Genomic DNA, 16,102 nt, shown 5'->3' on the forward strand with positions numbered 1-16,102 from the left:
GTAACTCAATCTAGTCAGTAGAAGGAAATATTGTGCCGCCTTACGAGTCAAAAAGTAGTCCCACACGCCCACGTGCACGTACACATTTATAAACTCCAGCTCACAGCCATCTGTTACCTAAGATGTGTTTATGCATGTTTATGCCACTGCTGTCCAAACTTACAGATAGTGTTGTTGCCAAAGTTTAGGGGGAAAAAAAACTAAATTGTAAACACAATTCACAAGACAGCTGTTTAAAAGGGATGCATACAAATAGCAGAGCTTTTTCTTTAGTGTCTGATGTGGTAACTTGTTTATCCAACAATCTCAACAGTGTCCAACATCATTTGACCCACATTTCAGGAAAAGCCAGATTATTTTTTTTGTCATGTCACACAGACAAACACAGCCACAGTGTGGCTCAGTAGTACTGCATGTACAGGCCTTAATCTGTGATGACTTTGAACAGAAAGAGAGGAGAAAGAGAGGACAAGGCAACTTGAGAATGTTTAGACAGCTTAGAGAGATAAATGAACTGTGAACCTGATGCAGCCAATTGTTTGGTGCACTGTGGGAGAAGTGAGAAGAATATTGACTTATTTGATTCACTGCAGACAGTCCAAGTTTAGGTTACAGTATAATATTTAATGGGCAGATAAAAGCAGAGAGGAAAGGCCTTTTATAAACAATTCATCGGGATTACAGGGGGGGATATGAAGCCCTTAATCCCAGACAATCTAATAGAAAAACGGCAATCCGTCATTAATTCAATGTCCTAATACAAGGAAAGGGTGTCAGGGAAGGCTTATGCTATATGTGGCAAAAGTAGGGATTTCATCAGTGGGTTAATTTATGCTAAGATTGCTAAGAATTATGCTAAGAACAATGTTAAATGAAAATATGTTTTCCTACTCTGGGTGACCTCAAAATTTGACATTTCCTTGGCTGTAAATGATTATTAAGTAGCTAGTAACAGTTTGCAGTCACAAGCTCCAAACTGGCTGTTATAGTCACCAGCTAGTCACCATAAAAAACTAGCATAAACAGTAGCTAACGTTAGCTCAACTGTCAACAGTTAACGTTTAATTTTCAGGTACTACAGGTCCACAGTGACGCCGGCACTCGGATCGTTGATGAGGTGACAATAATGTGTTATGATATTAATATATTTTAATTTTTATGTCACTGTAAAATAGCTGTTTTGAGTTAACTCTAGTTCGTACTAGTTCTTATTCTGACTAACTAACTTAGTTTAAAGTGTATGATATGGCAACTAAATACCTATATTAAAGGGAAACTTTGGGTATTTTTCAAGCTGGACTCTATTTTCCCATCTTTTTGTGTCTAAGTGACTAATGGGGTCAACAATTTTTGAAATTGGTCCAGTATTGAGTGGGAGTGCTGCAACAGCTGTGAAATGGGCTGCAATGTAATCCTTTGGGGCAATTGCGCCCCATCAATGTACGTCCACTAAAAGTGCTTGTTTTTGCCACTGACGGGCTCAGATTGTTATTAAGTCTCTGACATTATTGAAAGGAGTTTACAGAGAAATAAAACATGTTTATTTTTCGCTTGATCCTGTCTGTTTGTTATTGTATCTAAGCAAGCCTCACCCAAGGAGAAGTCTCATGCTGGTATCTCATGGGAGTTGAGTTGTCGAAATCAGCTAAATATTCAGCCATGACCTTGCATATCTTTTCAATGACACTAAGCTACGCTTTCTGTCCTCCAATACAACAAACTCGTCCTGGCACTCCTCCAATCTGAGCCTGTCAGCGGCAAAAACAAGCACTTTTAGTGGACGTACATTGGCGGTGCACTATTGCCCTAAAGGATTACACTGCAGCCTGTTTCATGGCTGTTGCAGCACTCTCACTCAATACTGGACCAATTTAAAAAATTGTCCCCATCAGTCACTTAGACACAAAAAGATGGGAAAACAGGGTCCAGGTTGAAAAATAATGAAGTTTCCCTTTAAGTCATCCTTTTTTGGTGAATTTGGAGTTGACATTCTCAATTTCAACAGAATTCTTTTTTTTAATCAGAGTTTGTATTGCTGTGCCGTTATTAATGAGTATAATCTGGTTACTGCGTCATGCAGCTTCAAGACTGGTTGTAATTTAACAGAAATCAATCTTGATTGACTCCGGACAGGACGTGTGGGGGATGGGGGGGCAGAGCTCGGGAGCTAAAGTCAAACTAGAGATACGTACGTAAGGCAAACCGGATGTTACGTCTTTTCGCTTGAAGAAATAAGAGCTCAACTGCTATGAAAATCTCTCACTTTTCAAAGACGATGTAAAACTGGTTCGTTTACTTTTTGTGGTAACTTTTATAAAGCCATTTTCTACTAAATGTTTCTCATCGTCTATTAATTCAAAGTTGCTACATAAAAACACGACTTACGTGTTCTTCCGAGGCGTTTTATTTTTAAACGCGCCGCCGGAAGTGTACGTGTGCACGTTGTGTACGTTGACACGTAGCTCGTCAGTCAGAGGGAAAAAGGAGCGAGAGGATAACGGGAACGGGGTCCGTTTGGATATTAAAACCAAGCGGAGGAAAATACTCCGGAGCGCGGGGCTCATACGCTTAAAAAAGAGGTGAGGAGATATGAATTTACATCTGTATTTTGTTATTTGTACAACTTCTTGGAGTGTTAGTGATAGTTTTCCCACCCAGCTGGAAAATGTGGAACATCATCACAAGTATTTAGGAAGGAGCATTGAACTGCGGGGCGGTGTGTTGCCAAACACTTTGAGATGTTTTCTTCTGCGTTTTGCTGATGGTCACATTGGTTGTTGCAGCTGGATAGCTCAAGATTGCTTAGCCAGAAAGAGCAACAGTGCACTAAAATCATACTAGGGGAAAAAAAAACTATTGTTCCATCAGGTATCTGAGGACTAAAAATCCTCTCAGGAGTGGTCACTTGCAGGTAACTCTTAAAATGCTTTGTGTGCTGCCTTATAACAGAATGAAATGAATATCAAAGCCCGGCACTTGTTGCATAAGTTATGAAACAGATTTAGGGGACATCCTGTGTGGAAAGGAGCCAGGTCCCCTTTCTGCAGCCTCACAGTGGGCGACTGCTGTGAGTTACAGGGAAGATGATAAAAGGGCAATTGTCCCAAATCTAACCCACTGCCCAAATATGGAAAGGCTTTGCAGCATATTGCAAGGCTATTGAATAATGTTTCCTTATAATCTAACCTTGGACAATGCTCCTTTGTCTACTCTATACTGCGCTATCTCTGTATGTTATTTCAGCTGGCCTTGGATGTTTCACCTGGGATAAATTTTCTTTAATTGTTTCTCCTTACAAACTAACAATCAGCGAGTCACAAGGGTACAATTCTGTGGAGCCTTGCTATATTTTAATTGGAAGAATAATGAGGTAGACATTTACTTCTCATACTAGAATGAAATCTTTGTGTCCCACTGCAGCTCAAATAAACCGATCCATGTTGTTTAGTTCGTTCCGTTGTGTCTGGTCTTGTTAATGTGCCCGTGTCCCTCTGTTTTAGGCCAGCTGGGATCATCTGCCTCCACTTCTTGGCATCTGTAAGAATGCAGATGGGGAAGTAGCCGGTGGAGTGCTGAAATGAAAGAAGAGAGACAGGGATGAAGATGCTCTCCTCTTCCCTCTCGGATCTCCTGATTCATCCCATTATTAGCTGCATTTAAAGTTCATCTGGTGCTTTTTTTTTTCCAAGACCAGACTGCTGTGAAGAAGTTGCATCTTTTCATTACCTCTTGATCGTCTCTTGGCAGAACACCAGCACTCGGCTACCACTTTTTTTTACAGAGAAGAAGTAACACTCACGCTAGTAAAATCATGGCAAACATGTGCCCATATGGCCGATTCACCCACGCTGTGGTGCGGGGCATCCCAGAGACCTTTGGGAAAGCAGTGGGAGACGGTGGTAAGAACGGGGACGTCTCAGTGGACCTGGCCAAGGCTCAGCGTCAGTTTGGTTGCCTGACAGGAGCCCTGAGGCAGAAGGTCGGCCTGCAGCTGATCGAGATCCCCCCTGACCCTGAGCTGCCAGAAAGCTGGAGGATAGACGATGTGGCAGTCATCCAGGGAGACACAGCACTCATCACCAGGCCTTTCAAGCAGCAGAGACGCAGTGAGGTAACACAATGGAGAAGAAAATGGCTTCAGTTAACCCATTTTGGTGCCATTAATCCTCTGATAATGCACTTAATCTTCCTACATAAGATAAAGGGGGAGTATTTCTGCTGTTTCAAGCTAAAAAAAAACAGCCAGGTAGCTATTTATTTCATTTCATATAAGTATGGTATGAAAATAAAACTTTTTAGTTGCTTTAGAGTTAAAACAATACAGAAAATGAAGCAGCAACAGTTTTGATAAGCAATTAATCATTCAAGTCATTTTTAAAGGAAAACTTCACTGGTTCTAGCTTCACAGATATGAACATTTTCTGCTTTTCTTTTGTCTTCTATGATAGTAAATTAAATATTATTGGGTTTTGGACTGTTTATCAACAAAAACAAGCTATTTACCGTAAGTCAACTTTGGCATTTTTCACTATTTTCTGTTGTTTAGTAGACCAAACAGTTATTAGAGAAAATAATCAGCAGAGTTATCGATAGTAGATGGGAGAGAAGACTGTAGAAAAGCAACCTCTTAAATACAAGAAATATTCCAACTCAAAACATCTATTTCATGATGTCCATGTTTGCTCATATTGTTTGTCCTCTAGGTTTGATTTTCTAAAGCGGTTTGACGTTTTTTTGGGGGGGGTTTTGGCACTTGAGGTGACTTAAATCAAAGAACACTTAATTTTACAGGTTTCCTGGAAAATAATTAAGATATTTGATACTAATTATAAGCAGAATAGAATTTCCTTGAAAAACATCTCTATTAAAACCCAACACAGTACGCATTCATTGATTATTGGCAACTTTATTCTTTATATATAAGTTGAATTATTTGCTTGCCTGTAGACAAATTACACAGTTTTGAATGTTCAACTCTGTCATCTTAATGTTTTAAATTACATTACATAACAGGTCTTTCCAGGAAAGTCGTTTGAAGTTATTATTAAATAATTCAGATAGAGCTGCAACGGTTAGTTGATTTTATAAAAGCAAAACTCCCAAAATATTCAGCCGTTGCAGCTTCTCAAGGCTTGAAGCTTTTTTGTGTCATTCATGATAGTAAGCTGAATATCTTTTGAATTTTGGACTGTTGATCCGACAAAACAAGACATTTGAAGACGTCAGCTTAAGCTTTAGGAAATGATAATGAGCATCTTTGTCTGTTGTCTGACATTATATAGACAAATCGATTAGTAGAAAAATAATGGGCAGATGAATATTTTATGAAAATAATCGTTATTTGCAGCCCTAAATTCAGAAATGACTGACCTGTTAAGTGTTACTGAGGTTCCTTGAGTTCACCAATGAGGAAAGTTTTCAAAACATAAAAACATGATCATTGGACCTTCACAAAACTCTCTAACAACTCAAATTTTAAAAAGAAATAAACCTAAATATATTAACTTAAGTCTAAAAACATAATTGTATGTTTTAGAACTCAGTAAATAGATAAAACAAACTGTGTTCATCCAGGAAAACATGCAAACATTAACCACCTTGTAAGATTGTTCACTTGCTCTGTTAGTCAAACTCTCAGTGTGAATTAAGTTGAACATGTCTGTTTCCTTCTCTGTCCATCTCTCTCTCTCTCTCTCTCTCTCTCTCTCTCCTCTCTTGTTCAGGCAGAGGCAGTGCGGAGGGTGATGTCAGAGCTAAACCTGACGGTGGTGGAGATGGGGGCTGAGGAGGGGGACTCTGGAGGGGCCACGCTGGAGGGCAGCGACGTCCTCTTCACGGGAAGAGAGTTCTTCGTCGGCATCTCCTCCCACACTAACCGCAGAGGAGCCGAGGTGCTGGCAGACACTTTCAGGGTGAGAGAGAGACAAATGCAAGAATAATTGAATTGTCTGTGTGAATCATTGAAGTAGACGGTTTGTAATAGAAGGTGTTAAAGTGGGATGATGTACTTCAGAGGAACTTATCTTTTAATATGTTAAATCTCCTGCTTTCAATATGAATTTCTGGCTTTAGGCAAAATCCTACAAAAAAAAGCTTTCGACCACAAAATAATCAGTAGAGTTTCAATTTCCAGCTCATGCAACAAAGACGATCTAAGCGCCAAGGATCCTTGTCAGAAAACGACCCAGCTGCCAAAGTGAGCAGGTGGCCATTAACAGTATTGCATTTGTGGAATTACAGTCTGTAAACATTGATGAATGAGGTCGTTCCTTTAGCCAAATAATGGAGACCACACAATGTGGCCCCCTTAGGCTTTACATAACTCAGCCATTAATATTGATTCCTTCACTTCTCTTAAGTGCATTTTGCGCACTTCTGCCTTTCTAAACACACACACACACACACACATATATACTCTGCACTCGTATTGAATGTGTGTGTGTGTGTGTTTTTGTGTGTGTTGTTGGCTTCGTGTCAGACGCTTTGGTGGAGGGAGACGTATTAGTGTGGGTGGGAGGGTTCATGCAGTCAGAACGGGGGATGAAAGAGAAAGACCAGCAGATCCTCAGTATCACGTTTCAGAATTGTTACATTAATGTCTCGCATGCTTTTCAATTGTCATCTATAAAATTCCAGTGTACAATATTTAGCTTGTACTTTGGCTAGAAATATGTAAAATATGTCTATTTTGCAGCTTAGAGTGATGTAACCTCAGTTTGATTCAGATATTTGCAGTTTTATTTTTGCAAGCTTAATTCATATTTGGTTTTTTTAAGCATAAAAAGGAAAAATGGCATCGAAGCATCTCAACCCAGGAAACATATCACACCGGGTATTTAAAAGAAAAAAAGAAAGAAAATTCACTAGAGCATGACTTCCAGTGAGATCATTAATGATTCCTGATAACAGTGAACATTTGTTAATGTCCTAATTAGGATTGTGCCAAATATGTCTTTGGAGGCTTGCCAGTAGTTTAGCTCCGCAGCTACTGGTTCCCATTTACACACCAAAAACATCAACCCCACTAGTTACATGTGTTATTATTTTACTAAATATTATTCTTAACATGGTGGAAAATCCTCAGCATAATTTTTTTTTTTAGACCACGAGACGTTAAAACTCTTGAAACCTTCTGTTGTTGTAGCCATTAATCTGTTGATTATTTTTTCAATTAATCAATTAGTTTTTTGGCATATAAAATGTCAGAAGCCCAAGATGCAACCTAAAATGTCTTGTTTTGTCCCGACCAAAAGTCCACAACCTCGTCATATTCATAGAGGACTAAAGAAACCAGAAGATATTCACATTTAAGAAGCTGGAATCAGAGAATTGAGGCATTTTTTTCTTTAAAAATAACTCAAAATTAATTATAAAAATAGTTAAATGTTGTTGTAATTGTTTGACTTCACTCACTTCACGTTTGTTGCAGCCTTAATACCAATTAATTTGTTTTATGTAGGTCTGGCAGGTTGTGTCATTACACTGAAAACAAAACCACCTCTGTCAAAACGCCTACAGCACGATATGTTTCTTGTCAAAACTACTGAGTAAATTGTAAGGAATGAATAACTGCATGTAGCCATAAGTAGGAACTATTCAAACCAAGAATCTGTAACTGGATGTCTGCCTCTGATCCTGCACAGAATCACACAGCAGGCTGCTTTGTGTCGAGCCACTAGTGGTAAACGCTCGACATGGTCAGTGATAGAAAATCTGGAAGCTCGTTTACAAGGCCTGTTTTTCCACAGAAGACATGTCATAGAAGGAAAAGCACGGGTGTAACTAATGAAATTAATGATGGCTGAATTCTGTTCAGCTGCAGGTCATGCTGACTCACAATGACTGAGCCTTCGTTAATGTGATTAGTAGCACCTGTGCTTTTTTGTCCCCCTACTATGACAAGTTAAAATGTCTGATGTGAAAAAGACCTCTCCTCTGCTGCTGGGCTACCGAAGCAAGATGAGAAAACTTCTCTTGTGCTCAAAAAAAAAAAAAAAGGAAAAGAAAAGAAAGGAACTGCAGGGACTGTGTGTAAATGAACCTTTTCAACCTCCATCTGTTCAGGACTTTGCTGTGTCCACTGTCCCGGTCTGCGGTGGAGCCCGGCTGAAAAACATCTGCTCCATGGGAGGTCCAGACACGATCATCATCGGCAACAGTGACGGGGCCAAGAAGACACTCCGGGTGAGTGTGTGTGTGTATATCAGTGTGCATTTCTCCCAGGTTTTTTAAAAATAAATATAAAATACTTAATATTGTCTTTAACCTCAGACTTAAGTGGTCAGTCTCTGTGGAGATGCAGCAATTCTTTTTTGCTTACTTCACCAACGCAGCAGCCAGTATGTTGAAAAAAAGCCACATTCAGAGTAGAAGACAATTCCAGCAGCAGTTAAATTAGATTTTGACTTTTTTTTTTCTATGTACTATCAGAAAATCATGTTCTGGCCGGACGCTAACATCTCTTACAAGTTTTATCTGTCATCATTTTTCTCTCTGTGTGTGCATGTGTTTGCCTCATCTTTGTCCTTACATGAACTGCACACATCATGTATCTTTGACTGCTGATGACATTAATAATGGGCCTGATGTTGCCTGGGAGTCTGTATGTAATGCTGGGATGATATCCTGTAATGTGTGTGTGGCTATTGCACAGTAATATTAAAGTGTGTGTGTGTGTGTAATGTCTCCAGATGATGGAACAGCTGACTGATCACCACTATGAAGTGCTGACTGTCCCGGAAGACTCGGCGGCCAACTGCATCTACATAAAAGGCCCGTCCAAACGAGACTTCCTGCTCCACCGGCCTGCAGAGGAATGTCCTGACAGCGTCTCTGTGAGTACAGCTCTGTTGTTTTGTGCAGGCCTCAGATTCAAGAAAAAAACACTTTTTTTGTCAAATTAAAGGATTATAGAAGCATAATTTAATTTTGTCTTATTGCAATGAATGTAAATAAAGGCTCTAAACCTACTGGTGCATCTGCTGTAGTCAGAAGCTGCTACTACTGGAATTTATAGTCTGAAAGTGTGTAGATTAAAATAGTGAAGGCCTTATTCTTTAAAACTGCATATTTCTGAAATCAGAAACGGAGAGACTCAGATAATCTTCTCCATTTTGTAGACTTTACTATTTATAGACCTTGTTTCCTGTGATGCAGGTATCTGCTGTAACCCTGTAATATCCACAATGTCAAAATACTAAATATAACTACTGCAGTGATGAAGCTGAAATATCTTATTAGGCCAGTCTCTTGCCTAATAGCACTATCCTTCTCTTAAAATTGCAAGGAGTGAGGACAAGTAATTAATGTTTTTTTGTTCCAAAACAGTGAAATAATAATCATTTAGTAGTTCTTGGTTATAAAAAATAAAACTTGCTCCCCCCCTTTACTATATCAATCTTTAATGATTCCTGCTGGGAAATGCACTGTGGGCTATAATTTTCCTTACCGGGCAAGATGTGCAGGTGTGAATTTGGTTCCTTTTCACATGATTGCAGTATATTTTTACCCTGGGAAAAGGTGTATGATCAGGATGGCAATAAAAAATAAATGATTTGTGAGAGCACAGGAATAATGTAGCTACATTAGAAATTCTTCTTTTCCCAACTCTTATAGACAACCAGAACAGATGTATCTATTTAATTATATAGATCCAATTTAATTTTACTAGAAGCCGAATGTTATTTAAGGCGCTGTCAAGCTTCTTCTTCCTCTATTATTCTATAAACTTCTGTCTTATGTCCAATAGTCTGTTCCAGTGATCAGTGTGTGTATGACTTAGTTGTTTTCTCCCTTTTCTCTGCAGGCCTTCCAGAAGCTACAGGACTACACCCTTCTGCCTACAGCCAGCAGCGAGGCCTCTAAACTGGGAGCGTCTCTGTCCTCGCTCTGCCTCCTCATCAATAGAAAGCACACATATTTCTGAAAAAAAAACACCCCTCAATGTTACACGGCATTAACCTACATATGATCACGGTTGGGTGGAGGGGTGTCCACGTCACTAAAACATTGTACAGATGGCTAAAATTCTTGTGTATTTATTGTAGGGGGGGGGAAACACTGACACGCAGCATATGTGTGAGGATATGATCCAACGGTAACATCTGAAAACGAGCTGATTCTTGGCACAGCTGCCCCCCCTGCTGGTTTCCTCACAAAAGTCTAACAAAACTAGTTAAAGACACCACTGAATGCAGTCATAGTTTTACACTGTTTTAACTCGAAAGTCATGACCACTTTTCCCCCCAGTTGCTGCAGACTTTTTCAAGAAAAAAAATTAAAGAAACCGTATAATTTCATGGCTGTAGATTCAAAGCAGTTCCATGAGGACAATGTGCAGCTCTGTAACAGGTTCTCTGTATCCATTGCAATCTAAATATTCATAATTACTTGTACTTTCAGTCTCAATTACAGGACATGTAGCTGCTAAGTGTAGAATGCAGACTTTTTAAATGTTAACTTTCCTACCTATGAATTCATAGCAAATGTAGAGATACCAATAAACTTAAACTGGTAACAGTAGTTGTCTTGTCTTTGTAGTTTGTTCCCATTTCAAGCCTTAAAATTTGTGTGTGGAAGTACATAAGAAAAAAAGACACTCATAAAACCATCAACATTAATGTCAAATTTATTTGTTTTGTTAGAAAGCAAACATGTTTAACGGTTGGACTTGGCGACTCTCTCCAACTCGTCTTTCTTCTTGATGGCATAAGAGTTAGATGAACCCTGAAAGAGGGAAAAAAAAATTGTTTAATACACAAATACTTTGGCATCAGTAGCAGCACACATTCTCAAGCTTCCTACACAAAAAGCACTGGGATGTGAAGTCATGGGAATTTGATGTTTGTTACTAAGCAGATATTGAACAGATCTAGTCATCCTATAAGTGAATAAAAGTTACCTTAGCTGCATTGATCAGCTCATCAGCCAGGCACTCGGCGATGGTCTTAATGTTCCTGAAAGCAGCTTCTCTTGCTCCTGTGCACAGCAGCCAGATGGCCTGAAAGACGAGACGAGAGAGAGCAAGACATAAGTGAGCGAGATTGGCTGACAAATTAACTTAAATGAAATAACAGAAGGGAGTACAGTAGTGTGATGTGTCTGAGTTGGTGATTGACTGGGCCACAACAGACTACAGCCAATGAATAAGCAAAGACGTTTTCTCTACGAGCACTCTAGCACACCAGGACAACGGGTGATACCCAGGCGTGACTCTAGCCTCGCTTAATGCATCAAAACAGTCACTTGAGCTTGAAGTTGAAGATACAGAAACATTTAATAAAACAGAGTATAAAAAGGTGTAGGTTCAAGCATTTATGCAAGTTGTACAAATGATTAAATGCATAAGTAGAGCCTTTACAACTTTTTTTACATGACAAAGTTGTGTAATTATATGTTGACTATGTATCAACTCTGAATTTGTGAAAGCATCTACTCTCCACAGCAAGGTAACTTTGATTTAATGCAACACATTTAAGAAAAGATGCAAAACATCTATCCGTCTTTACTGTAAATGGAGGGTGACGTTATGTTACCTGGTTGACTCTGCGGAGGGGGGACACGTCCACAGCCTGCCTCCTGACGGTACCGGCACGACCGATACGGGTGGAGTCCTCACGGGGTCCACTGTTGATGATGGCGTTCACCAAGACCTGGAGGGGATTCTGTGGACAAAATTGGGAACAACATTAAAACCCCTGAAAACTTTATTTCTCTAAACATTAAATATTTCTGACCAAGTAAACAACAATTAAAGCTAGTTTGGAAAAAGCATCCTACTTTAGTTATTAGTGTTCAACTGTTATAAAAAATACTCAACGCTCTGCTTGTGCCCCCTGGCAACATCATTAATCCCATAACAGCGATTACACATTTTGAGTTAAATGTTGCTAAAACTTGATTGGTGTACAGAAATATGACATCACATTTCTCCAACTGGGTCCAGCTCAACTCCAACCAGTGAGAAGAGCACAGACAAAAACTATTATAGAGAGAAAACAGGCTTCCAGGGCCTTTAATAATTTCAATCATTACCAAACATGGTAACATAATGTCAAGATCGATATCAATTGAACTGTACATCTACTGAGACCTGTTATTCACTGTTAATGCTACTGTGCTCTGCTTTATTTTGGGTACAAAACAGGAGCCCATGGTTTGGCTAGTTAGAAGTTTAAGATTCATCTACAAAAATCTAATAAAACTGAGTATTAGTGTCATTCACAGCAAAATGACTGCAGTTTGTGTTTTTGATTGTTTTGATGTGGGTGTGTGAGACATATTAAAGCAGCTTATTTGTATTTTTCTCTTTAAATTTTTTAGTTGTCCGCATCACAAGGACACCCTGTTTACTGTGCAATAAAGTGTTTTTAGAGCAGGAACAACAAGTTTTGTACAGCTGCAACAAGTAGTCGATTATTCATTTCAGTCATTCTTTCAGCAGAGATGCCAAACATCTGCTGGTTCGAGCTCCTCAAATATAAAGATTTCCCACTTTTGTATGTTTTTATATAATTGTAAATTGAATATTTTAGGGGTTTTGAACTTTTGGTCAGAAAAAAAAAAATACATCTGAAGATGTCAACTTGAGCTGCGGAAAATAACAAAAGGCAATTTTCACTATTATCTGTCATTTTATAGACTAAACCATTGATTGACACAATCAGCAGATTAATTGATAAAATAATTGTTAGTTGCAGCCCTAAGATTTTGTATCTGTGGCACAGGTTGTTTTTTTTTAGTATAACTAGTTCTTGTGTATAATAAAACTAAAACCTGTTCCATAGAAACCCTTTGCTGTAGTTTATGGTGGATTGCTGCCCTCTAAGTGTCAGTCTTGGTTGGATGCTGTTGTCTAAATCACGCTACACATACTGTTAACGTGGTACGTACCTCTCCGGTCAGCAGGTGGATGATCTCGAAAGCGTGCTTGACAATGCGCACGGTCATCAGCTTCTTGCCGTTGTTGCGGCCGTGCATCATCATGGAGTTGGTCAGACGCTCCACGATGGGGCACTGGGCCTTACGGAAACGCTTGGCGGCATAACGTCCTCCAGAGTGTGGCAGGTACTTGGCGTACTTCTCTTTCACAGCAATGTAATCCTGTGGTGAAAAGGGGTCGTTTAAGCATCACGGACTACAGAGTTGAGCGCAGCATTGCAGAGTTATCTACAAGGAGGTCATGTGTCTGAGTTGGTGATTGACTGGGTCACGACAAGACTGCAGCCAATGAATAAGCAAAGACGTTTTTCATCTGCGAGCACTCTAGCACACCAGGACAACAGGTCAGTATCAAGGCGTGACTCTAGCCTCGCTTAATTACAAGTTCAACAGCAGCTCTGTAATACAGCTTACCTGCAGAGAGATGTCATTGATCTGAACATCGTCGGTGCTCCACTTGCCAAAGAGCTTGATCTCTGGGGTCTCGGCCACGGCTGGGGCAGTCTCCCACTCAGTCACTAAAAAAAAATAATTAGAGGATTATACTCAAGATAAGGAAATAATGTTTTAATTACAACATGTAGGCGCCTCACTTATATTCTGCACATCTGTTTCATTTACACAGAACTTTGATTTTCTGATGATGAAAGTGAGATAAGATTCCTGATGTTCTATAACATCTAACAATTTTCTGAAGTCTGGATGGTTCAAGAAAATTACTATCACAGTATATAAGTCGATCTTCCAATATTGATGATAAGCCTGCATAGTGATGTTAGGTCCAAGAGAAACTGTCAGCTGGTATTCCCGCTTATTTCTAAATTTTATTTACACTAATTAAACGTTCAGCGGATCATTTATATAACAAAACCGTGTGTTCTGATCAACTACTTAAACCCAAACGTGGGCATTGCAGCAGCACTACCTAACGTCAGCTATGCCATTTACACGTATCACAAGACGATGTTGGCAGCAAGTTATTGAGACAAATCTAACATCGCGTTAAAAACGCCGTCATGCGGTAAATTGTTTCCCCATAATGTATCAACAGACATGACTAAATGTCAAGTGAAAACTTAGTAAATTAAAGATAAGCGCCAAACTTTCGAGGCAGGGCCTGAGACGAAGCCTGCTTCACTCAAGTTGACGTTAGCTAACTTCAGCAATGTCCGCTAACAAACGCTTAAAAACAAGCGACTTTCTCGATTATTTATCACCGACTGGTTACTTTACCATAAAGCATATGGTAATAATAATTAAACGATGGCAACAATGTGTCTATTAAGCTACTAAGTGTGAAATCTAACGAGGTGTCTCATCAACGTGCCGCATCCACATGTGCTATCAAAGTAGCCACATGCTAGCGCTCAACGCTGCTGTGCTGGTTCGTCACATTTAGGGGAAATAAAACCACATTTTGGCAAAACTTAGATGTTTTGCTCGTATTTCTCGGACACCTGGATCGGTACCGCTTCTAAATTTTCCACAATAATCTTTTTTGGTGATATATGAAGCAAGCAAAATGTGATTTTTTCACTCACTTGTGTCTGCCGTTCTGCTCCACACTTCTCAGAGACGGAAAAGGGCCTTCTTGGGGCGCCGCGCTCTCATATCCGGTGGACCTGTCGGATTCTTCCGGTGCGCAATGCATGTATGGAATTGTAGTTTTTTTTTTAACTAAACGGGTCAGACCCACGTGTTTTGGCCACAATTAATTTTACAATAGTGTCAAAGTGAAACTAGGGTGAACATGTGGAGGAGAAGGTTTAAAAAATGTCATCAATTATATACTAATGGACGAAAAACAATTTTAATTATTAACTATTAGCGCAACAATTAGTCAATTAATTAATTTGTTGTCAACTATGAAATTAATCAGCAACTATTTGATAATTGATTCATTGCTTGGAGTCCATTTTTTAAGAAAAATGTGTCCTGTTGATCGGGACAAAACTAAACATTTGAAGACATCATCATGGGCTTTATGTTTCACCATTTTCTGACATTTTTTTAGACCAAACAACTAATCGATTAATCAAGAATATAATCAACAGATTAATCTACAATGAAAATAATTGTTAGCTGCAGTTCTACATCCTATAATATATTCATGACACACATCAGTAGAACTCGACTGATACTGGATCTTTGAGGTCGATACCAAAGAAATATCAGATAACGACATACTGTCAAATAGTAATTTGTAACATTTTTATCTCTTAATTTTATGCACTAAGACTGAGTGGGACGTTTTAATGCTGGAAATTAAACTTTACAAAAACACTCCAATTAAATAAGTATCAATAATAACATACACAACAACACAAATTTACAAAAAAATTATACTGTAAATATTTGTGCAAATAAGATAAATAATACTAATACTACTAAAAAAAGATGTTCAAAACTGTCATTTATTGAGGAATTGACATTTGACACCTTTTTTATTGGCGGATCACATACTATACAAATTGTGGGACACTGTCAAAATAGTTCAGTTTCTGTACGAGTTTTTAAAAAAGTGTCCATATCCACATTTACTGTTTGTAAAGCAAACAAACAAACAAAACAAAACAAAAAAAGAACAGAGGAGGACATCCCTTAAATCCACAATTTGGGCAGTTAGGTCAATTAATTTGTACTAGCATACATGATACAAGGACCGTAACAATATTAAAATAATACTGAATATTTAACAGCTTTAAAACTGTTGAATAATATCATTCCATCTTTATCATTTTCGTCTTTTCCCTCATCAGGCAAAAATATTGTGCAACGCATACTTTGCCGATTCAAATAGTTACATATTCACTTCTTGTTTCATCACACAATAGATATTTCATTTCTTCTTCTTTTCTGAAACAGGCATCCATTAACATCCAACAAAATGCAAACAGTTACTTTAAAGAGAAAACCGATCCCTTTTTACAACAGAGACACACGAACATAAATGTTGCTAAAACGCCTGAGATATCTAAATGCGATGGGAGGTAAAGAGTGCCACGTACGATAGTTTGGTGGACAAGTAAACACTAATATAGCGCTGCCACTCTCCGGCCATTCTTCACCACCCCTCCATCTTCATTTTTAGCACCGTCACTAAAGGCAGCGTGTCATAGCACTTCGGTATGGGACATGAAACACTGAGGCTTATAGGGAAAGT

The 16,102-nt window shown here is 38.9% G+C and overlaps 2 protein-coding genes and 2 non-coding genes across 4 annotated transcripts; 1 reads left to right on the top strand and 3 right to left on the bottom strand.

The window, feature by feature from the left end:
- The first annotated feature begins 2,468 nt into the window (after positions 1 to 2,468).
- ddah2 (dimethylarginine dimethylaminohydrolase 2) lies at positions 2,469 to 10,024 on the top strand. The gene is made up of 6 exons (XM_042434782.1): positions 2,469 to 2,579; positions 3,501 to 4,111; positions 5,724 to 5,912; positions 8,065 to 8,184; positions 8,691 to 8,834; positions 9,806 to 10,024. Exons 2-6 carry the CDS (start codon positions 3,812 to 3,814, stop codon positions 9,923 to 9,925), a joined length of 873 nt encoding a protein of 290 aa, XP_042290716.1. The 5' UTR covers positions 2,469 to 2,579; positions 3,501 to 3,811; the 3' UTR covers positions 9,926 to 10,024.
- A 585-nt stretch (positions 10,025 to 10,609) lies between these two features.
- On the bottom strand, positions 10,610 to 14,584 carry rps5 (ribosomal protein S5). Its single transcript, XM_042434783.1, has 6 exons — positions 14,481 to 14,584; positions 13,354 to 13,457; positions 12,892 to 13,101; positions 11,535 to 11,663; positions 10,901 to 10,999; positions 10,610 to 10,725 (listed from the first exon to the last, which is right to left on the bottom strand). Coding segments are annotated over exons 1-6 (612 nt in total). The 5' UTR covers positions 14,482 to 14,584; the 3' UTR covers positions 10,610 to 10,656.
- On the bottom strand, positions 11,093 to 11,224 carry LOC121913856. Its single transcript, XR_006100386.1, has one exon. It is a non-coding gene; the product is annotated as a small nucleolar RNA SNORA3/SNORA45 family (small nucleolar RNA).
- On the bottom strand, positions 13,179 to 13,314 carry LOC121913855. Its single transcript, XR_006100385.1, has one exon. It is a non-coding gene; the product is annotated as a small nucleolar RNA SNORA3/SNORA45 family (small nucleolar RNA).
- Positions 14,585 to 16,102: the final 1,518 nt, after the last annotated feature.

This window comes from Thunnus maccoyii, chromosome 15 (assembly GCF_910596095.1).
Source record: "Thunnus maccoyii chromosome 15, fThuMac1.1, whole genome shotgun sequence".
Classification (NCBI taxonomy): domain Eukaryota; kingdom Metazoa; phylum Chordata; class Actinopteri; order Scombriformes; family Scombridae; genus Thunnus; species Thunnus maccoyii.